The sequence below is a fragment of the Curcuma longa genome, chromosome 4 (genome assembly GCF_044706935.1).
Source record: "Curcuma longa cultivar G26 ecotype Majalengka, Jawa Barat chromosome 4, ITB_CL_G26_1.1, whole genome shotgun sequence".
In the NCBI taxonomy this organism is placed as follows: domain Eukaryota; kingdom Viridiplantae; phylum Streptophyta; class Magnoliopsida; order Zingiberales; family Zingiberaceae; genus Curcuma; species Curcuma longa.
This window is the reverse complement of record NC_133864.1, coordinates 4,761,320-4,783,660: the sequence shown is the minus strand read 5'-3', so window position 1 is coordinate 4,783,660 and position 22,341 is coordinate 4,761,320. Positions and strand designations below refer to the sequence as shown.

The 22,341-nt window shown below is 36.7% G+C and overlaps 3 protein-coding genes across 3 annotated transcripts; 1 reads left to right on the top strand and 2 right to left on the bottom strand.

The window, feature by feature from the left end:
• The first annotated feature begins 1,649 nt into the window (after positions 1 to 1,649).
• On the top strand, positions 1,650 to 2,327 carry LOC141826599 (histone H2B-like). The gene has a single exon (XM_074713857.1). The coding sequence runs from the start codon at positions 1,699 to 1,701 to the stop codon at positions 2,164 to 2,166; it is 468 nt and encodes a 155-aa protein (XP_074569958.1). The 5' UTR covers positions 1,650 to 1,698; the 3' UTR covers positions 2,167 to 2,327.
• Positions 2,328 to 3,334: 1,007 nt separating this feature from the next.
• LOC141826536 (histone H2A-like) lies at positions 3,335 to 4,010 on the bottom strand. The gene is made up of 2 exons (XM_074713788.1): positions 3,774 to 4,010; positions 3,335 to 3,692 (listed from the first exon to the last, which is right to left on the bottom strand). Exons 1-2 carry the CDS (start codon positions 3,996 to 3,998, stop codon positions 3,444 to 3,446), a joined length of 474 nt encoding a protein of 157 aa, XP_074569889.1. The 5' UTR covers positions 3,999 to 4,010; the 3' UTR covers positions 3,335 to 3,443.
• Positions 4,011 to 4,840: 830 nt separating this feature from the next.
• LOC141826944 (uncharacterized) lies at positions 4,841 to 21,600 on the bottom strand. Its single transcript, XM_074714258.1, has 37 exons — positions 21,396 to 21,600; positions 21,229 to 21,297; positions 20,612 to 20,813; positions 20,356 to 20,458; positions 19,805 to 19,829; positions 18,997 to 19,595; positions 18,828 to 18,909; positions 18,681 to 18,740; positions 18,552 to 18,604; positions 18,290 to 18,456; positions 18,085 to 18,186; positions 17,898 to 17,981; positions 16,199 to 16,422; positions 16,047 to 16,115; positions 15,487 to 15,520; positions 14,893 to 15,098; positions 14,741 to 14,809; positions 14,028 to 14,214; positions 13,863 to 13,920; positions 13,165 to 13,558; positions 12,998 to 13,066; positions 12,372 to 12,582; positions 12,125 to 12,227; positions 10,766 to 11,224; positions 10,597 to 10,678; positions 10,450 to 10,509; positions 10,321 to 10,373; positions 10,059 to 10,225; positions 9,582 to 9,729; positions 9,440 to 9,497; positions 9,304 to 9,360; positions 8,963 to 9,199; positions 7,775 to 7,833; positions 7,639 to 7,695; positions 7,392 to 7,485; positions 7,127 to 7,261; positions 4,841 to 7,000 (listed from the first exon to the last, which is right to left on the bottom strand). Exons 1-37 carry the CDS (start codon positions 21,564 to 21,566, stop codon positions 4,841 to 4,843), a joined length of 7,167 nt encoding a protein of 2,388 aa, XP_074570359.1. The 5' UTR covers positions 21,567 to 21,600.
• Positions 21,601 to 22,341: the final 741 nt, after the last annotated feature.

Below are 22,341 nucleotides of genomic sequence, written 5' to 3'. Positions count from 1 at the left end.
GCGCCGGCAGTCGACCGTTAGAAAACGGAGTGGATTTTTTAATAATAATAATAGAGCAAATACCCAAATTAGCCCTCAAAAATTTAAAAATATTTCAAAAATCTTTAAAATGCTCAAAATTAGAGGAGAATAAAATTACAAAAATATCCTTTTATTGATGGAAAAAAAAACATCCTTTTAATTTTTACAGAAAATCATTTTGACTTATATATATATATATATGTGAATATTTTTAATAAATTAGGGCAAAATAAGAACAAATTGACTTTTGAACACTGAGTAGATTTTTTTTCTTGCATTAGATTTGTTTAGTAGAATACTATTTAGTAGTCTACATTGCCTACAGTCTTTTAAGGATCTGTAATATTTAATTTAGAGAGGATTTAATGAGAGATTAATTGCTCAGTTGTGTTTGTTTAGCAATGTTTTAATTGAAATTATGGGGCTTTATTAAATATTAGACCCAAAAAAAAGATTTGGCACAATCTAAATATTCAATTGTTGGATTCTATTTGAAGATCATGTTTAGAATTTATTTGTTAAAATTTTGTTTCCTTTGAATGGCATTTGGAGTGTGGCAAATAAAAATGGAAAAACAAATTAAGACAATTTCTTATTTTTTTAAGTTTTAAGATTTTTTTAAACACTCAAATTAAACTCACATCCTCGTTGACCTATAAGCTTCATTAGGCATTTAACCCTCTTCAAGTCATAAATTCACTCAAATCGTTTGCAAACAGCTTAGCATTTAGCTTAATTAAAGTTATTTATATTCATTCAATATTCACAAGGCTACTAAATAAACGCCTTTGGGACATAGCTGAATTGGTTACAACGGAACAGACTTGTAGAATAAGGTAAGGATTTGAATCTCGACTAAGCTGAGCAATATCCTCCTTCGTTGTGACCAACTGCAATTTCTCAATTTACCTCTTCATAGATGGTCGTGGAGCCGACCACGGGCTTGCTCACATGGTGGGATGAGGCATGGTTTTTATTCCTCCCCTGCGATGGTAAATTCTGATTTACTCCCTCTAGACACTTGTGGGGCCGAAAAAGGTTACTAAATAAACAAACTCACTCATACGAGTATTTTAAAAGTTAACCTCTCAATACATAAGTTGTGTTTTATATTTATCTGATAGATAAATCAAGAAAGATTATCTCTATTTACCTTCAAAATTAGTAGAACAAAACTTGAACACTTACATTATCAAAAAATATTAAATAAACAAACTCGAATGAATTATTAAGTTGAATGAATAAACTTAAATCGATTATCTTATCAAATAAGTTTGAATAATGGAAGACTTATTCATTGGTATCTTTAATAAACAGGCCTTTAGCCTCCATCGTTACTGGACCTTTTTGAAAGCCCAATAGTAGTTGACCAATAGGGCCATAATTAAAGCCCATAAATCCAATTAATCCGATTGGATGTCTGCTTTAGGTCCGCACACCGTTCGCCCAAATATGCTCGACAATCTCAACCGTCAATGTGGTTTATTTACTTCATCACTAAATCCGACGGTAAGGACGAGAACACCTCATCGATCCGTGCCTGCAACTTTCTGCCCAATCACCGTCATCCTCTTCTATCTATATAAACTCCCCCCACCCGTCGGTTCTTCCTCATCTCAAACGCCCGTTTCCGTCTCCCTTCGAACCCTCGTTTCTCCTTCTCGATCGCGATCTCCCATGGCGCCCAAGGCCGACAAGAAGCCCGCGGAGAAGAAGCCCGCCTCCTCCGACAAGTCGGCGGAGGAGAAGGAGAAGAAGGCCGCGGCCGAGAAGGCCCCGGCGGAGAAGAAGCCCAAGGCCGGCAAGCGCCTCCCCTCCAAGGACGGGTCCGCGACCGCCGACAAGAAGAAGAAGAAGGCGAAGAAAGGCACCGAGACTTACAAGATCTACATCTTCAAGGTGCTCAAGCAGGTCCATCCGGACATCGGGATCTCCAGCAAGGCCATGTCCATCATGAACTCCTTCATCAACGACATCTTTGAGAAGCTCGCCCAGGAAGCGTCCCGCCTCGCCCGCTACAACAAGAAGCCTACCATCACCTCCCGCGAGATTCAGACCTCCGTCCGCCTTGTCCTCCCCGGTGAGCTCGCGAAGCATGCTGTCTCTGAGGGTACCAAGGCCGTTACCAAGTTCACCAGTTCTTGAACTTATGTAGGTTGATTGGTTCTCCGTTGATTCTGTCAATGATCTCGGTATCTACGGTGTCTCTCGTTGTTTCTGCCTTTAATGCCTGTTCTAGGGGTAGGTTGTTCATCATGTAATATAGCACTTTCTGACATGCAAGCAATGAGATGATGTGCTTCCAATTTTCCGTGTGTCAAGTTAACATTTTGTTTTGTGAATTGGTTTTCTATGCTCTAATTCTGTTTGTGAATTTAATACTAGTTTTGAAATGCATTATCAATGAAGGTGTTCCTTAGGAATGCGTTAATTCGAAGCTGCTGGTCTTGTTTCTTGTTGTCAAATGTTATTCGTGCCCATGATCAAGCATGCTCATCAAGCTGCTTTATTGAATAGGCGACAAGATTCTTCTGTAACTATTTACCATCTTCTGAATTGGTTTTTGTGAACAATTCCCCAATTGATTAGGGCATTAAAATTTTAAATTTTGATCTAGGTTCTTAATCTATTGTTTGATTTTGCTCCAGAACTTTGTGCTGATTCAGTGATGATGAGTTTTGCAATCATGTCGAATTGATTAGTACATGAGTTTCTTCTAGTGTGAGTAGGAACAACAGAGGGTTTATATCTCTGGGTGTTTGATCGATCATGAAAGCTCCCTCTTGTTCTATCTCTTGGTGTTCTAGATTGTTTCTAGTAATTTGTACTACTTTGTTTAGGGTTTATATCTGAATCTATAATGTACTATGACAGTTCTGTCCATCACAGATCCTACAAATTTTTTGATGAAGTGACACCAATCCTTCCATTGTTGGTTTTGATGAAGTTATGGTTTTGTTGCAACAACATAGTGGTTAAAATGTAGATTTAACAATTATTAAACCTAAAACTGCAACTTAAATCCTGATGCAAATTGTACATGAACCTCAGTTCCTGCTGAACTCTTGCAATTAGCAAATGAATTTCAGAACACACTTGATCTTTGAGATTCATTGTGGTCAAGTTTTTAGTTTCAATGCTTGGTTTGCACTATCATTTGATTTATGATTCTGTTGTTCCAGTGTGAAATTGTCAATAAAGATGGCATTAAAAAGTTGTAAAAAAAAGAGCAAAAACAACAGCTAAAGTTACTCTTTTGCAACATGAACAAGAACTGAATAAGAACTATGAGAAATACATGTTCTTCCTCAGATCCTTTGATTAGCAAGGTTTACTTTAGGGATATGCAATTAAAGCACTGATCAGAGGATCGCTAGATACAATGTGACACTTTCGATAGCAGATCGACGGAGGAGGCACTCCTAAGTCGCCTTCTTAGGGGACTTACCGGCCTTCGCCGGAGGCTTGTTCTCCTTGCCCACCGCCGCCTTGTCCGCCTTCTTCGGCAGCAGCACAGGGTTGATGTTGGGCAGCACGCCGCCGTGGGCGATGGTGACGCCGGCCAGCAGCTTCCCCAGCTCCTCGTCGTTCCTTATCGCCAGCAGCACGTGCCTGGGCACGATCCGGTTCTTCTTGTTGTCGCGCGCCGCGTTGCCGGCCAACTCCAGCACCTGCGCGTGTTCAGGCGGCTCAAATCGGATCGGACCATGAAAATAGGAGGAACCTTTGGTCGAACTCAACGGAGCACTCACCTCGGCAGCCAAGTATTCAAGGACGGAGGCGAGGTAGACGGGCGCGCCGGTGCCGACGCGCTGGGCGTAGCGCCCCTTCTTGAGGAAGCGGCCAATGCGGCCGACGGGGAACTGGAGGCCAGCCTTGATGGACCGGGAAACGGGCTTCTTCTTCGGGCCGCCACCACGCCGCCCGGCCGCACCCTTCTTCCCCTTCCCTGTACCGGCTGTTGCGCTCGTTTCCATCTCTGAATCCTCCTGCTGCGGCTAGTGATGAGGAAGGACATCGACGGCGCCACAATTTATAGCTCTGAGTTTGAGCTCGCGGGGGCGCGAGTCCTCGGATCGAGCACCGTGATGAGCAAAAGCCGTTGGATTTGTGTCGGATCGACGGCGTACAATAACTCTGAGCTGTGATCCGTGGGTTTTCTGTGTAGACCAATGAGAGATCGTTCTGCGGCTTCTTGTGCGAATCTAATTAATATTCTAGTCTAATCTTTTATTTAAATATTATTTTTAATAAATATAATTTGAGTAAAAATCAAAAGGCATCTTCCATTTAACGAATCGCAAATGGGCACTCTATCGTATGTTTGATTCTAATAATCTATCTTCTTTTAGTATTAATTACTGTATGTAACAATTATTTCATAGCTATTATTTTTATTTGGTCAAAATTATTTTAATTTTTTTACCTATTTAATAATTATTATATTATTATAATATTGCAACAATATAAATTAACTATTATAATATTATAATAATTATTATACAAATTTTAAAATAATTTTAATAGAGTTTAAATAATTTTGATCAAATTAATAAAATAATATTTTAATATAATAATATTTTATGTACAATAAATTTTGATTAGAGTTTATATTTTGTATTATAAAAACTAAATAGTAATTGTTACAATAGCACTGCAAGTAAAAAAATATTCTTGAAATATAAACTGAGCTATTTTTTCAGGCTCATGCCTACTGACTATTGCATTCATCTTTAATATATCTTATTTGTAGAACTGACGCAAAATGAGTTACAAGATCAAAAATCATGGATACTTCGAAATAGGAAACAAAACTGAGCTAAGAATCAGGAGCACTTGCTCCTCTCCACTTGGTCCATAAACGCCTCTGATAGACCTTGTCCACCTTGATTTCCTTAGTCGAGCGCCCTCGCCTTCGATAGACCTGTTCTGCCTTGATTTTTGCTGATGTGGCCTCTTGTTGACTTGGCATTATAAGCTCAAGTTTCTGCGCTTCAGCTGACATGGCCTCCTGCTGACTTGGCACTATAGGGTCTTTGGGATTGAGCTCTTGTGCCATCATCATTTCTTCAGGCTCATGCCTGCCTACTGATGCAGCCTCCTGGTGATTCGGCACGATGGACTCATGTTGGCTTGACACTCTGGCCACCTCAGGGTAAACCACTTGCACTTCAATTTCTTCGGGTGCGTGCCGTCTTGCTGCTGATGTGGCTGCCAGTTGACCTGGCACTACGAGCTCCAATGTGTCGACCTCGTGTATCTCGATTCCTTGAGGAGCATGATCCCCTTGTGCTGTTGTAGCTTGATCCTGTTGATTTAGTTCTGCCATTTGTACCTCAACTTCTTTGGTTGCATGTCCTCCTGCTGCTGATGTGGCCTCCTGCTGGCTTGACACTCTGGCCTCCTCAGGATAAACCACTTGCATTTCAATGTCTTTGGGTGCTTGCCATCTGTCTGCTGATGTGGCCTCCAGCTGACCTGGCACTATGAGCTCCAATGTGTCAACCTCGTGTATCTCGATTTCTTGAGGAGCATGATCCCCTTGTGCTGTTGTAGCTTGATCCTGTTGATTTAGTTCTGCCATTTGTACCTCAACTTCTTTGGTTGCATGTCCTGCTGCTGATGTGGCCTCCTGCTGGCTTGACACTCTGGCCACCTCAGGGTAAACCACTTGCACTTCAATTTCTTCGGGTGCATGCCGTCTTGCTGCTGATGTGGCCTCCAGTTGACCTGGCACTATGAGCCCCGATGCGTCGAGCTCGTGTATCTCGATTCCTTGAGGAGCATGATCCTCTTGTGCTGTTGTAGCTTGATCCTGTTGATTTAATTCTGCCATTTGTACCTCAACTTCTATGGTTGCATGTCCTCCTGCTGCTGATGTGGCCTCCTGCTGGCTTGACACTCTGACCTCCTCAGGATAAACCAGTTGCACTTCAATGTCTTCGGGTGCATGCCACCTATCTGCTGATGTGGCCTCCAGCTGACCTGGCACTATGAGCTCCAATGTGTCGACCTCGTGTAATTCAATTCCTTGAGGAGCATGATCCCCTTGTGCTGTTGTAACTTGATCCTGTTGATTTGGTTCTGCCATTTGTACCTCAACTTCTTTGGTTGCATGTCCTGCTGCTGCTGATGTGGCCTCCAGCTGGCTTGACACTCTGGCCTCCTCAGGATAAACCACTTGCATTTCAATGTCTTTGGGTGCTTGCCATCTGTCTGCTGATGTGGCCTCCAGCTGACCTGGCACTATGAGCTCCAATGTGTCAACCTCGTGTATCTCGATTTCTTGAGGAGCATGATCCCCTTGTGCTGTTGTAGCTTGATCCTGTTGATTTAGTTCTGCCATTTGTACCTCAACGTCTTTGGTTGCATGTCCTCCTGCTGCTGATGTGGACTCCTGCTGGCTTGACACTCTGGCCTCCTCGGGATAAACCACTTGCACTTCAATTTCTTCGGATGCATGCCGTCTATCTGCTGATGTGGCCTCCACCTGACCTGGCACTATGAGCTCCAATGTGTCGACCTCGTGTATTTCGATTCCTTGAGGAGCATGATCCCCTTGTGCTGTTGTAGCTTGATCCTGTTGATTTAGTTCTGCCATTTGTACCTCAACTTCTTTGGTTGCATGTCCTCCTGCTGCTGATGTGGCCTCCTGCTGACTTGGCAGTATGAGCTCCATGGCATCGACCTCGCACATAACGATTTCTTTAGGCACATGATCCCCTTCTGCTGATGTGGTTTCCTCCTCCATTGGGCAGACCTCATCTATCTCCATTTCTTCAGGACCATGGCCCCCTCTTGCTGAAGTAGCTTCTTCCAACTGACTGGACACTTCCAGTTGTGCCTCTTCGGGCGCGTGCTCCTCAGTAGACATGGCTTCTTGTTGACTTGGCACGATCGCCTCCCTGACAATCAGCTTCTCCAGAATAGTTGTCGACTCAAACATCATCAGTGGATACTCCATCAAATATGCCTTCAACTGTTCATACAAAAAGAAAAGCATATTTCAAGCACACATTGGACACAATCCAAGTGTTTTGCTCACACCAACGATATTATCGATAAACCGAATTGGCAACAACTTTAGCATGAGAGAGGAGCTCACCTTTTCCTCCGACATTTCTGAAAACCCAAGCTTGTCTGTCCATAATGAGAGCATATCTTTGGTAGTGGGAACTATGATGCACTCGACTTCCAAGCTAGATAATATTTGCTCGACTAGTGAGAAAAGAAAGTAATCCTGATTCCGAGTAGAAGAAAAACATAAGAAGAATCTCAATTGTGTATCGGTTAGCAATGTTTTAGCCGAGGCAAGCTTAAGATTTTGACTCAATTAGGATGGAGAAAAAACACTGTAAATGCCTACTCACCTTTCCTCGGTATTTTTCACAGGTAGCCACCAAAGGGATTTCTGCAACATGCCGACCGAAAACCCTAAAGATCGCAGCTGATATAATGACCGACCTGAATTTTACAGAAAAAGAATTAAGCTATAAAAGATTTAAGGCTAAAGAGCCATCCAAATAAGATTGCAGATGCCATCTGCAACCAAGCTTGGCCAATGGACTTAAACATAAGAACAAAATAACTTTTGTTAAAGAGGAAAATTAATATTACTTTACAGCAATGATTACACAATATACTCCTCCAAGCAATTTGCCTGCTGCATCTTCACTGCAAAAATACAAAATGGTACACATGACATACAAGTGCACACACACAAAAGACAAATAAACAAATAAATAAAACTTACCCATAAACCATAGAAGTTAGGAAATCATTGCCTCCACTGATGATAGGATAATATACTTCCTACTGTCAGAAAATTGATCACATTAAAATTTGATAGAACACAAATATCCTCATTGTGCAGTTGAATACCTAATTAAGCAAACAGGGGGAAGAAACTACATTAACCAATAAGCAGTGATGGGGTTGGGGATCATCCTAGTATAAGTATGTTGACCAAACTTTTCAGGCACCACACCTGCTTGCCAATTGTTATCATTAAAAGATAGCATCATTGACTTTGAGTCACACACACAGATTACTGATGCAGTGGGTACCCTAGATTCTATAGCGAGCCCTCGATCCTTCAGTAGCATTCATTCCTCCATTAGCAACTACAGATTATTGACAGTCTCCAGTATTGGGTGGTCAAGTTCCATTTAGATGGCTTTTGCTTCCTTAATTCTTCTATTATGACTCAAAAAGAACATGAGAATCACTTATTGGTTGTCCACTTTTGATGGAAGTGCATTTGATCCTGTGCTTTCAAAGACAGATTATTGCTGATTGCTGATCTACTCGTGACAGGTCATGCAAGGAATTTCAACTTTCTAACTGGAATAATTGAGCACAGATAAATGTGAAATTTTGCAGTGATGCGAGGAACTTCTTAAGAGGTAGTAAAGTTCACTTAGGTGATTTTGCTACTAGACCTTGTGGTAGTGGTGATCTATTTCTTGACAGTTTGGTGATGCAATTTGAAAATATCAGTTTAGTGGTAAATCATCTAACGCATGCCAACATGCATTAATAGTTCGTCTTTATACAATTGTATAATATGACCATATCTTTACCATGGTAGGATTACCTCATGCATCTATCTCAATGAAACATCTAGATGATCAAACTGGGTCCAAATCAAGACCTAAGCCATAATTCAGTTTTGCCTAACTCTGGTTCCAATTCATAGTATGGAAAAGAGATACTTCTAATAAAAGGTGGTCGCGCCTATATACCTACTCTTAACTTTCAGAACAAGTATATTTGCACTATGTTGAGCCAGACCAAAAGCCTTTATTCGCATATAAGTACTTCTACACAAGTGTAAATAAAGACAAGCAATTGATGCATGTTCACCCAAAGAAACAGAGTGCATGTGATTTTAGAAAAACATTAAAATATTTTTCTCCCATCAATCAAAAATAAAACTTACTTTGAAAACTTCAATAGTCTTATCAAGCTTCAATTTGTCACTAACATAGTTACCACTCAAAAGTTGCCAGTAGATACCAGCTTCAAGGGCATCACTCAAATCACACCCAGAAGTTTTTAACGAACTGCATAGCCAATCTGGAAAATACTTTTCACCATCATCAACTAAGTTTCGCAGACTAGAATGAATTGATTCACATTCTACAGAACAGAACCACGTGCAATCCAACGGGACTTCCTGCATCAAATCTTATAAATAGAAATAGCAATGGTGCCTCTGAACAGTCTTTATCATGTTAGGTCAGCATAATAACTAAATAGAACAAAGGAATCTGCAGTCACCTTTAGGTCGCACACTCCATGATCCTTTAAACAACCGATATGGTACTCCCTTTCACACTAAAAGCAGAAGTCATCAAACCATGCTACAATAAATAATGCCAAAAGAAAAAACTTGAAGGGAAAACAAGTGGCCTACTTGTGTACAGAAAATAATTGTTTTTGGACTAAAAACATCGAGAATGAAAGAGCCATCCCTGGATATATTGAAAGAGACAATTTTGTAACTTAATATGGCAACAAAAAAAGAATCAAAACATTTAGTCTAGACGGTAGCATACTTGCAAAGGGTGCAACAAAGAAATTCATCTGTTTCAGTGATTAAGCGAAGTCTTGAGCGACCATTTATTGCATGAGGTCTAAACCTGAGATCCATGCAATGTGGGCAGTAACACTCACCACCGGGAACAATTTGTAACTCCAAGCAAGCTGAAAATTTGTGGCAAGTCTATGAGTAAGCATGCCAGCTAACTTTTTGAAGAAGGATATAAACAGATAGCGCTATCCAAGTTGTTAGATATGACAACATTCTGGTGCCACTAATAGTCCTTAAAACATTTAGTATGACATAAGATCTAAACGTCCTGATAATTATGTTTGAACTACATTAAAAAAATGTTCAAATGAGCACTAGCTGTACTAGTTAACAGATAAATTAATTTGGGAATTTGATTATATTAAAGAGCATATGGAGATTAAAATGTTATACTGACTACTATAATTAGTATAAGGTTATTGAAATATTCATTTACTTTCACCTGGGTGGAAGTTTTTGGTGCAACCATCACAGCAAACCAGGTTCCCTCCAGTTCTGCAAGTAGCACATAATAATTTGTTGGAACTTGCTATCAACTTCTGACCATTAAACAGAGCACTCGACAAGTCATGGAGTGTTATCCCATCAGAAGTATAAATGTTGCGGTATCTGCACAAATACAGAAATATAATTAAGCCAACTAATTTTTTAGTTTTGTACTTCATTTTTCCAAATCAATCAACAAAGTTACAATATTAGCTTACGGTTGGCGCCTTTTATGGAACCCAGCATGGGCTTCAAACTGTGAAGGACTCATCTGATTACAGAGAGTTGGTTTTAGAATTTTAATGCCACAAGTACAATTCAACATGACAAAAATGGAAATAATGTACCTTCTTGTGACAGCAATCACATATGATACAATTCCCTTCTTTACGACCTGTCTTGATTGTCTAAAAATAAAGAAAGCAATCGTATGATTACAAAAGGATCAACTAAAAAACTGAAACTAATTTGACAGGAAATGATGAAAAAAATACCTGTCCTTTTACACAGTAATTCAATTTAGATCCATCTTGAAGACCATTTTCGTCGAAAATCAAACGGTGCAAGCTATTATCCCTAAACAAAGAAAAATATCTCAAATTAAATCAGCTTTCAGAAGGCAGGAATGGAGATAGATTCACCCTTTGTCGGAGTAAATCACACCTTTTCTTAGAACCGCTTTGAGAAGTAACCTTATGTTTCCTTGGGGATGCATGAGAATTGCACACTATCGATGATCCAAATGGCTTAGAACTCACATTTGAAGCTAGGGAAGGATAGCGTTCTTCTACTTTTCTTGATTCAGGAATCCCAGTGATATTTGACAATGCATGAGAATTGAGCTCTATAGATGATCCAAATGGCTTAGAACTCAAAGTAACACTTGAAGCTAGGGAAGGATGGCATTCTTCTATTTGTTTTGATTCAGGAATTCCAGTGATATTTGGTAATGCATGAGAATCGAACTCTATAGATGATCCAAATGGCTTAGAACTCAAGGTAACACTTGAAGCTACAGAAGGATAGCATTCTTCTACATGTCTTGAGAAGCTCATGGAGCTTTTCATATTATTGAGAAATAAGGCTGACTTTGTGTCGCTTCCTGCTTCTCGCCCCAAGGCCCTGTTTTCGGAGTTTACATTGGATAAACAAAAAGTTTCTTCCTTTATAATAATGACCCTTATGCTGACAGAAAAATTTAAGAATCGTACCCAAAAAAAAATCTTTGTCAGTTTCAGATTTTTTTCCCAGCACACTGATGCCTAACAGAAAAAGCTTGATAAAATAAAAGCATCCAATGTTTAATTACATGTTTGATTGTCATATTCAAAACACCCCTACAGGTGCTGACAATAGTTAGTTAAGTTGATTTGGAAGATTATAATATAATTAAACCCTTTGCTCACATATAAATCACAAGTAAAGCAAGATGGGAAACAAAACAATTGCATACTTACGCTTATTTTAAAACCTCATCAACTGTAACAATCTTCATCCTGTGAATGGATTAATTTGGCATTTAAGAGTATATAAAACCAACAGCCTCTTCAAGTGTAACAATCTCTATCCTGTGAATATGTTAATTTGACGTTTAAGAGTATATAAAACCAACTAGCATAATTGCATGAGTCCGGTGGTCTTTTTTTTTCATGTAGTTTTGAATAAACAAGTTTCGGTTAGAACACAATAATTTTTAAATCAAGAATGTATGATGACTAATATATCAGAAATAAAGAAACTAACTGGGGTATTAGTAATGATATAGTCTTCCATAGAGAACAAGAGAGCTATAATCTATGGGGTTGATGCCAAATAGTCATGATACCGTTTAGATTTTTTAAAAAAAACAATGTGAATGATGAATTAGTAAAATAAATATTTTTAACATAAAGTGCACCTTATTAATTAATTTTAGCTTAATTAAGTATATCTTTCTATAGTAAATGATATTTCCACAGAAAATTCAAATATAATACTTGTTAGAAGGAAACTGTAATAATATGGATTCTGATAATGACTCACTGTAGAACTGAGTCATCTGTAATTTGAATTTTCAGGTCATTAGGTTCAGTTTCATCCACATCTTTGCTGATTTCATTTTGATTGATATCCACAGAGAATGATCCTAGAAACAGAAACAAAAAAAAACATAAATATCTAAATCTTAATCTAATGAGAAGATTGAACCCTAGTATCTTTAATAGAATCAACCAACAAAAAGTTCATAATAGAAAATCTCTACAAGAAAAATTTGAAAAAGGTTGCATACCTGAGTTACCTTTCCATTTCTCGAAGTGTTCTATAGAAGGTTGGATCTGAAACTCCATTAACACTTTATGAAGTGACCCAAGTTGAATATGTCTATCCTTCAAGATTTTCACTAACTGATAGATAGTTATACCACACTCCAAAAAGATGTAATTATTTTGATTTTTTGAAGTCATATCCGCATGCTTTTCAAATTCAAGAGCAGAAAGCACCTACATATTGAATGTCATGATTTCAGAAAACAGAAGTATTTCACATTATAATAATCTCATAAGATTTATAACTTATTTTATATAACCCAACCCGAGTAGAAAAAAATTGGATTTACTCTACTAATTAGACTACCATAGAACTACCTAAATTACATATCAGAGCAATATAGACTGGGGAAAAATGAGATGCATGAAAAATTTTGCAAATACAAGACGTAGTTGTAGTCGTAGCTGCAATATAAAAATATAGACTGCTTTTGTGCTCGCTAGCAACCAAAGATTAATGGATATTGGAGGAATAAATTCAGCTACACAAGAATATGGATCAAGTAGGTGCTTTAGTATAAGCAGTGTGCTAGTTAAAAGCTGACAAGCAGTTTCAGTTGAAGAGAATGGGAAAAGGATAGCAACTAACATTGTTATAGTTACATGAGGAGCAACCACAACGGTACCCAAGATTGCTTATGATTCCATGAAGCCTTGCCTGGAAATAACCAACCATTTATGTAGAACATAACACAAACATTTACAGAAGGAAGAAAAAAGTTAGGAGAAAGCAATTAGCATATGATGAAATTTGACCTTGCCCTTTATATAATTTACAGGTAATCCCTCTAGGATTCCAGTCAAGAGCAAGCTCTTGACATTCAAAATGAGGCTATTTTCTGTAATTTTTTCAACTTTTCTCTGTTGATTTTTATAAGGGGTTTCAGAGAAGTTCTTCTTCCCTTCTGTATTTACTCCATATCTCATCACTTTGTGATGTTTTTGTGCTTCATTATCTGAAACCAAGTCAACACCATATTCGACTCCTTGCTTCTTGCTCAAGAAATGATTATCTAAATCACATCGATTGAGAAAAGATTCATCAGGCCTCTGCAACTTTGTCAAATTAGAGCAACAAGGTGAATCTTCTGCTGATTTTAAAGTAATATCATCAATCTCTTTCACCAGTCCTGATACCTGCTCCTCGATACTGAAGGAACAGAACAAAAAGGAACAATGAGTTTCTTACCCAATTCAACTGGAAAGTATGACAAAATGCATGTTGGTGATAATTCACAATGTATATAAACAAATCATTAAACTAAAAATGCTTTTTAAGGAACTGATTAGTGGTCACTTGGCATTATGAAAGATTGTGTGAAGAATAAAGATATATAATGGGCCATAAATTACCAAAGAGAAAATTCCAATGGAAAATAGCCATTATATCCTACCAAGTGACTGTGCCTTACTACATGATATATAAAATGTCCAGCTATGGCTCAATAATATACCTAGTCTCATCTGCAATTGAAGCAATAATTCCGACATGTCCATTTGGCGCAAACAATGCTGCAAAAGAAATAGATAAACCTCTTGAATCCAATAATTCAATGCAACCGAACTTGAATCATAAAATACAAGAGAAATAAACTGAAATCACTTAGAAAGGCTTTCACCTTTCCACTTTTGAAACTGTTCCATATTGGGTGGGCAGTGAATCACTTCTTTAATAACTTCGTCGAGAGATCCAAGATGTGTGCCTTTCAATCTATTCACTATTGTATAAAGAGTTACCCCACTATCCAAAAATACATTATTTGAAATCCCACCTGCATTCTTCGAAGACTTGAGAGCAGATACTATCTGAAATTCATTACACAAACTGAGAAAGCATTACATCATGGGCAAACTGTTATTATCTAAAAGTAGATTCATTGAAGTCCATGTCCTATAATAAAAATCATATAAAAATTTAGCTGCTAGACTAAAAGTAAAGAATAATTTCACAATGTTAAATAAGCACCACAAAGAGGAAAATTTTGTGGTTGATGAAGATGAATGGGTGTACTTAGCATACCACACATTGTACGACAAGATAAATCACTGTTTCTGCTATGAGCATGGTTTTAAAAAGCCCAAGCATTCCACATGTTTGGTTTATTTAAACTAATTTCAACTAATTGACTTAAAAAACTAAGCTATCGCATTTAGTAGCTTGTAATTCGTAATTATAGTTATTTTGCAAGTAATAAATACTTTAACTACCAATATAAATATCTTCACAATGCATAATGCAGCATGTGCGTCGAGTCAGATTATAAGTCTAAATATCTTTCTTGCCACAATTCATACAAGAAAATCAAATATATTAAAAATCACAGAGCGTAACCTTGGGACGATCCAATGGAGAGCAACTGAAACGAAATCCAAAACCTTCAATAAACCCCTGCGCCTCCACCTGAGAGCAGAACTCCGCGCAATGTAAACCTCCATTTGGAAAATAAAAGGAACCTAAAAGGCGAAAGAGATCTCGATGCTTACCCCATTGTACTTGTACGAGAAGGGTAAACCCTCGAGCAGCCCAGTGGAGAGCAAGCTTTGCTCGTCGGAAAGAATGCTCGTCGGCGTGTACTGTGCCGCTACCGGCGTACTCTCGTTCTCACGCCTGATAAGGTTTTCGCCGTCGCCGCCGTCCATGGAAGTTACTCTTTGCCTTACGGCGCGGTCCGGTGGACCAATTGAAAGCCCTGTATCGTTTGATTGATCGCTGATCCGGTCAATTTATATATATTTTTAAATATTACAATGTGTTTATACCTAGTCTCATCTGCAATTGAAGCAATAATTCCGACATGTCCATTTGGCGCAAACAATGCTGCAAAAGAAATAGATAAACCTCTTGAATCCAATAATTCAATGCAACCGAACTTGAATCATAAAATACAAGAGAAATAAACTGAAATCACTTAGAAAGGCTTTCACCTTTCCACTTTTGAAACTGTTCCATATTGGGTGGGCAGTGAATCACTTCTTTAATAACTTCGTCGAGAGATCCAAGATGTGTGCCTTTAAATCTATTCACTATGGTATAAATAGTTACCCCACTATCCAAAAATACATTATTTGAAATCCCACCTGCATTCTTCGAAGACTTGAGAGCAGATACTATCTGAAATTCATTACACAAACTGAGAAGGCATTACATCATGGGCAAAATGTTATTATCTAAAAGTAGATTCATTGAAGTCCATGTCCTATAATAAAAATCATATAAAAATTTAGCTGCTAGACTAAAAGTAAAGAATAATTTCACAATGTTAAATAAGCACCACAAAGAGGAAAATTTTGTGGTTGATGAAGATGAATGGGTGTACTAAGCATACCACACATTGTACGACAAGATAAATCACTGTTTCTGCTATGAGCATGGTTTTAAAAAGCCAAAGCATTCCACATGTTTGGTTTATTTAAACTAATTTCAACTAATTGACTTAAAAAACTAAGCTATCGCATTTAGTAGCTTGTAATTCGTAATTATAGTTATTTTGCAAGTAATAAATACTTTAACTACCAATATAAATATCTTCACAATGCATAATGCAGCATGTGCGTCGAGTCAGATTATAAGTCTAAATATCTTTCTTGCCACAATTCATACAAGAAAATCAAATATATTAAAAATCACAGAGCGTAACCTTGGGACGATCCAACGGAGAGCAACTGAAACGAAATCCAAAACCTTCAATAAACCCCTGCGCCTCCACCTGAGAGCAGAACTCCGCGGAATGTAAACCTCCATTTGGAAAAGAAAAGGAACCTAAAAGGCTAAAGAGATCTCGATGCTTACCCCATTGTACTTGTACGAGAAGGGTAAACCCTCGAGCAGCCCAGTGGAGAGCAAGCTTTTCTCGTCGGAAAGAATGCTCGTCGGCGTGTACTGTGCCGCTACCGGCGTACTCTCGTTCTCACGCCTGACAAGGTTTTCGCCGTCGCCGCCGTCCATGGAAGTTACTCTTTGCCTTACGGCGCGGTCCGGTGGACCAATTGAATCCCTGATGGTTTGATCGATCGCTGATCCGGTCAATTTATATATATTTTTAAATATTACAATGTGTTCCTTAATTTATTTTTTTTCTAGAAAAAAGCCCACTTTTCAAAATTTCCAACCATACCCTCCACAGCAGCCTGTCTTTTTTTTTTTAATTTTTTTTAAAATTTTTTAATAAAATATTTATAATAAGTGTGATCCATAGAAATGATACTGTGAAGGCTGATATTCCTTTAGAAAGTAGAATCAAAGTATAATATTGATTTATCGATTGATAGTTTTTTTTTTTCTGTAAAAAAATAAAATTCGCTATTTCAATAGGGAAAGCATTGTCAAAATTTGACATTTGTCAATTTCAATAAGTTTGATCAATTGTAACCAATTTAACTTATGCTGCGAGGGCAATACAATAATACTTCATGGATGTATATAAAATTGAGTATTCAATTAAAATCGAACTGAATTAAATTTTTTTGAATTAACCGAATCAATTAAATTTTCAAATAAAAATTAAACAAATTGAAATGATAAAATATTGATTAATTAAGTTTTAAAAATTAAATTAATTAAAATAATTAAAATTTTTAAATATTATAAAAAATTTATCAATTAATTAAAAATTCATAAATTTAAATATTTATAAAATTATTTTTTTATTTTAATTAATTCAATTTAATGAAATAAATAAGTTTAAAATCGAAATTAAACTAAATTAATCAAATTGATTAATTTTTTAAAAAATTAAAATTTTGAAATAATCCAAATCAAAATTTTAAATTTGATTAAATTGATCAATTTTTTTTAATTTAATTAAAGCAATTGATCAATTTTTTTAATTTAATTAAATTTTTACTCACGGAAAATTCTTATCCAACGAGAAACTTTCCCTCCCTTGTGCCCATCTCTAGGAATGATACATTTGAAAATACCTAATATCTATCGTTTTTATGAAAATTCAAATTCAATCCAACAAAGCAAACAACAAATTTGAAAATACCTCAGTATCTATAAACATAGAGTTGATATACGAAAAATCAAAATCAATCTCGCAAAAGAAATACACGAGGAACACAACAAATTCCAAACACATTTCAATATCTATCTCATAGAAACAACTTGAACACTCTTAAAACTACCTAAATCCTTGGAGGAGAGAAATCCATATCGAATAGAATCATCAAACTCTCCTCACTCGAAAACAATCTTGTCGGCAACAAAATTTAAACTATCAACACACACTTTTCGATAAATCAAACGGCTACTCTTATAGAATAACATTTCATGCACAAATACGTCTGACAAAAATAAATCAGCTAGATTCCCCCCTCATATCCCCTTCTAACTCGATCGAATTGTACAGGACGACAAAGTTTAAAGAAATCCTAAGTAAAAACTGGGCGAGATGCATTTTGTGTATGTTCTCTGTGGGAGATGCATAACACTGACCAGATTTTGGGGTCGTGCCGTTCATGAGATGTTCTAACCTATAGCGCTGCACGCCTCCTTTTCGATCTTTTCCCTTTCTTCGGTGGAGTGTATTCCGGGAGTTTTTTGCCTTCACTAGAGGCATATGTCTCACAATCTAATTTGGGAATTTGATTATATTAAAGAGCATATGGAGATTAAAATGTTATACTGACTACTATAATTAGTATAAGGTTATTGAAATATTCATTTACTTTCACCTGGGTGGAGCTCTGCACGCCTCCTTTTCGATCTTTTCCCTTTCTTCGGTGGAGTGTATTCCGGGAGTTTTTTGCCTTCACTAGAGGCATATGTCTCACAATCTAATTTGGGAATTTGATTATATTAAAGAGCATATGGAGATTAAAATGTTATACTGACTACTATAATTAGTATAAGGTTATTGAAATATTCATTTACTTTCACCTGGGTGGAAGTTTTTGGTGCAACCATCACGGCAAACCAGGTTCCCTCCAGTTCTGCAAGTAGCACATAATAATTTGTTGGAACTTGCTATCAACTTCTGACCATTAAACAGAGCACTCGACAAGTCATGGAGTGTTATCCCATCAGAAGTATAAATGTTGCGGTATCTGCACAAATACAGAAATATAATTAAGCCAACTAATTTTTTAGTTTTGTACTTCATTTTTCCAAATCAATCAACAAAGTTACAATATTAGCTTACGGTTGGCGCCTTTTATGGAACCCAGCATGGGCTTCAAACTGTGAAGGACTCATCTGATTACAGAGAGTTGGTTTTAGAATTTTAATGCCACAAGTACAATTCAACATGACAAAAATGGAAATAATGTACCTTCTTGTGACAGCAATCACATATGATACAATTCCCTTCTTTACGACCTGTCTTGATTGTCTAAAAATAAAGAAAGCAATCGTATGATTACAAAAGGATCAACTAAAAAACTGAAACTAATTTGACAGGAAATGATGAAAAAAATACCTTTCCTTTTACACAGTAATTCAATTTAGATCCATCTTGAAGACCATTTTCGTCGAAAATCAAACGGTGCAAGCTATTATCCCTAAACAAAGAAAAATATCTCAAATTAAATCAGCTTTCAGAAGGCAGGAATGGAGATAGATTCACCCTTTGTCGGAGTAAATCACACCTTTTCTTAGAACCGCTTTGAGAAGTAACCTTATGTTTCCTTGGGGATGCATGAGAATTGCACACTATCGATGATCCAAATGGCTTAGAACTTACATTTGAAGCTAGGGAAGGATAGCGTTCTTCTACTTTTCTTGATTCAGGAATCCCAGTGATATTTGACAATGCATGAGAATTGAGCTCTATAGATGATCCAAATGGCTTAGAACTCAAAGTAACACTTGAAGCTAGGGAAGGATGGCATTCTTCTATTTGTTTTGATTCAGGAATTCCAGTGATATTTGGTAATGCATGAGAATCGAACTCTATAGATGATCCAAATGGCTTAGAACTCAAGGTAACACTTGAAGCTACAGAAGGATAGCATTCTTCTACATGTCTTGAGAAGCTCGTGGAGCTTTTCATATTATCGAGAAATAAGGCTGACTTTGTGTCGCTTCCTGCTTCTTGCCCCAAGGCCCTGTTTTCGGAGTTTACATTGGATAAACAAAAAGTTTCTTCCTTTATAATAATGACCCTTATGCTGACAGAAAAATTTAAGAATCGTACCCAAAAAAAAATCTTTGTCAGTTTCAGATTTTTTTCCCAGCACACTGATGCCTAACAGAAAAAGCTTGATAAAATAAAAGCATCCAATGTTTAATTACATGTTTGATTGTCATATTCAAAACACCCCTACAGGTGCTGACAATAGTTAGTTAAGTTGATTTGGAAGATTATAATATAATTAAACCCTTTGCTCACATATAAATCACAAGTAAAGCAAGATGGGAAACAAAACAATTGCATACTTACGCTTATTTTAAAACCTCATCAACTGTAACAATCTTCATCCTGTGAATGGATTAATTTGGCATTTAAGAGTATATAAAACCAACAGCCTCTTCAAGTGTAACAATCTCTATCCTGTGAATATGTTAATTTGACGTTTAAGAGTATATAAAACCAACTAGCATAATTGCATGAGTCCGGTGGTCTTTTTTTTTCATGTAGTTTTGAATAAACAAGTTTCGGTTAGAACACAATAATTTTTAAATCAAGAATGTATGATGACTAATATATCAGAAATAAAGAAACTAACTGGGGTATTAGTAATGATATAGTCTTCCATAGAGAACAAGAGAGCTATAATCTATGGGGTTGACGCCAAATAGTCATGATACCGTTTAGATTTTTTAAAAAAAACAATGTGAATGATGAATTAGTAAAATAAATATTTTTAACATAAAGTGCACCTTATTAATTAATTTTAGCTTAATTAAGTATATCTTTCTATAGTAAATGATATTTCCACAGAAAATTCAAATATAATACTTGTTAGAAGGAAACTGTAATAATATGGATTCTGATAATGACTCACTGTAGAACTGAGTCATCTGTAATTTGAATTTTCAGGTCATTAGGTTCAGTTTCATCCACATCTTTGCTGATTTCATTTTGATTGATATCCACAGAGAATGATCCTAGAAACAGAAACAAAAAAAAACATAAATATCTAAATCTTAATCTAATGAGAAGATTGAACCCTAGTATCGTTAATAGAATCAACCAACAAAAAGTTCATAATAGAAAATCTCTACAAGAAAAATTTGAAAAAGGTTGCATACCTGAGTTACCTTTCCATTTCTCGAAGTGTTCTATAGAAGGTTGGATCTGAAACTCCATTAACACTTTATGAAGTGACCCAAGTTGAATATGTCTATCCTTCAAGATTTTCACTAACTGATAGATAGTTATACCACACTCCAAAAAGATGTAATTATTTTGATTTTTTGAAGTCATATCCGCATGCTTTTCAAATTCAAGAGCAGAAAGCACCTACATATTGAATGTCATGATTTCAGAAAACAGAAGTATTTCACATTATAATAATCTCATAAGATTTATTACTTATTTTATATAACCCAACCCGAGTAGAAAAAAATTGGATTTACTCTACTAATTAGACTACCATAGAACTACCTAAATTACATATCGGAGCAATATAGACTGGGGAAAAATGAGATGCATGAAAAATTTTGCAAATACAAGACCTAGTTGTAGTCGTAGCTGCAATATAAAAATATAGACTGCTTTTGTGCTCGCTAGCAACCAAAGATTAATGGATATTGGAGGAATAAATTCAGCTACACAAGAATATGGATCAAGTAGGTGCTTTAGTATAAGCAGTGTGCTAGTTAAAAGCTGACAAGCAGTTTCAGTTGAAGAGAATGGGAAAAGGATAGCAACTAACATTGTTATAGTTACATGAGGAGCAACCACAACGGTACCCAAGATTGCTTATGATTCCATGAAGCCTTGCCTGGAAATAACCAACCATTTATGTAGAACATAACACAAACATTTACAGAAGGAAGAAAAAAGTTAGGAGAAAGCAATTAGCATATGATGAAATTTGACCTTGCCCTTTATATAATTTACAGGTAATCCCTCTAGGATTCCAGTCAAGAGCAAGCTCTTGACATTCAAAATGAGGCTATTTTCTGTAATTTTTTCAACTTTTCTCTGTTGATTTTTATAAGGGGTTTCAGAGAAGTTCTTCTTCCCTTCTGTATTTACTCCATATCTCATCACTTTGTGATGTTTTTGTGCTTCATTATCTGAAACCAAGTCAACACCATATTCGACTCCTTGCTTCTTGATCAAGAAATGATTATCTAAATCACATCGATTGAGAAAAGATTCATCAGGCCTCTGCAACTTTGTCAAATTAGAGCAACAAGGTGAATCTTCTGCTGATTTTAAAGTAATATCATCAATCTCTTTCACCAGTCCTGATACCTGCTCCTCGATACTGAAGGAACAGAACAAAAAGGAACAATGAGTTTCTTACCCAATTCAACTGGAAAGTATGACAAAATGCATGTTGGCGATAATTCACAATGTATATAAACAAATAATTAAACTAAAAATGCTTTTTAAGGAACTGATTAGTGGTCACTTGGCATTATGAAAGATTGTGTGAAGAATAAAGATATATAATGGGCCATAAATTACCAAAGAGAAAATTCCAATGGAAAATAGCCATTATATCCTACCAAGTGACTGTGCCTTACTACATGATATATAAAATGTCCAGCTATGGCTCAATAATATACCTAGTCTCATCTGCAATTGAAGCAATAATTCCGACATGTCCATTTGGCGCAAACAATGCTGCAAAAGAAATAGATAAACCTCTTGAATCCAATAATTCAATGCAACCGAACTTGAATCATAAAATACAAGAGAAATAAACTGAAATCACTTAGAAAGGCTTTCACCTTTCCACTTTTGAAACTGTTCCATATTGGGTGGGCAGTGAATCACTTCTTTAATAACTTCGTCGAGAGATCCAAGATGTGTG

Excerpts from the sequence above, each read along its gene's own strand:
- LOC141826944 (XM_074714258.1), bottom strand. The coding sequence starts at position 21,566 with ATGAGATATGGAGTAAATACAGAAGGGAAGAAGAACTTCTCTGAAACC. Across the intron at positions 17,982-18,084 it reads GCGTGCAGAGCTCCACCCAG|ATTGTGAGACATATGCCTCT; the intron begins GTGAAAGTAAAT and ends TTCCCAAATTAG. Across the intron at positions 10,226-10,320 it reads TTCCATAAAAGGCGCCAACC|ATACCGCAACATTTATACTT; the intron begins GTAAGCTAATAT and ends GTATTTGTGCAG.
- LOC141826599 (XM_074713857.1), top strand. The coding sequence starts at position 1,699 with ATGGCGCCCAAGGCCGACAAGAAGCCCGCGGAGAAGAAGCCCGCCTCC.
- LOC141826536 (XM_074713788.1), bottom strand. The coding sequence starts at position 3,998 with ATGGAAACGAGCGCAACAGCCGGTACAGGGAAGGGGAAGAAGGGTGCG. Across the intron at positions 3,693-3,773 it reads TTGAATACTTGGCTGCCGAG|GTGCTGGAGTTGGCCGGCAA; the intron begins GTGAGTGCTCCG and ends GAACACGCGCAG.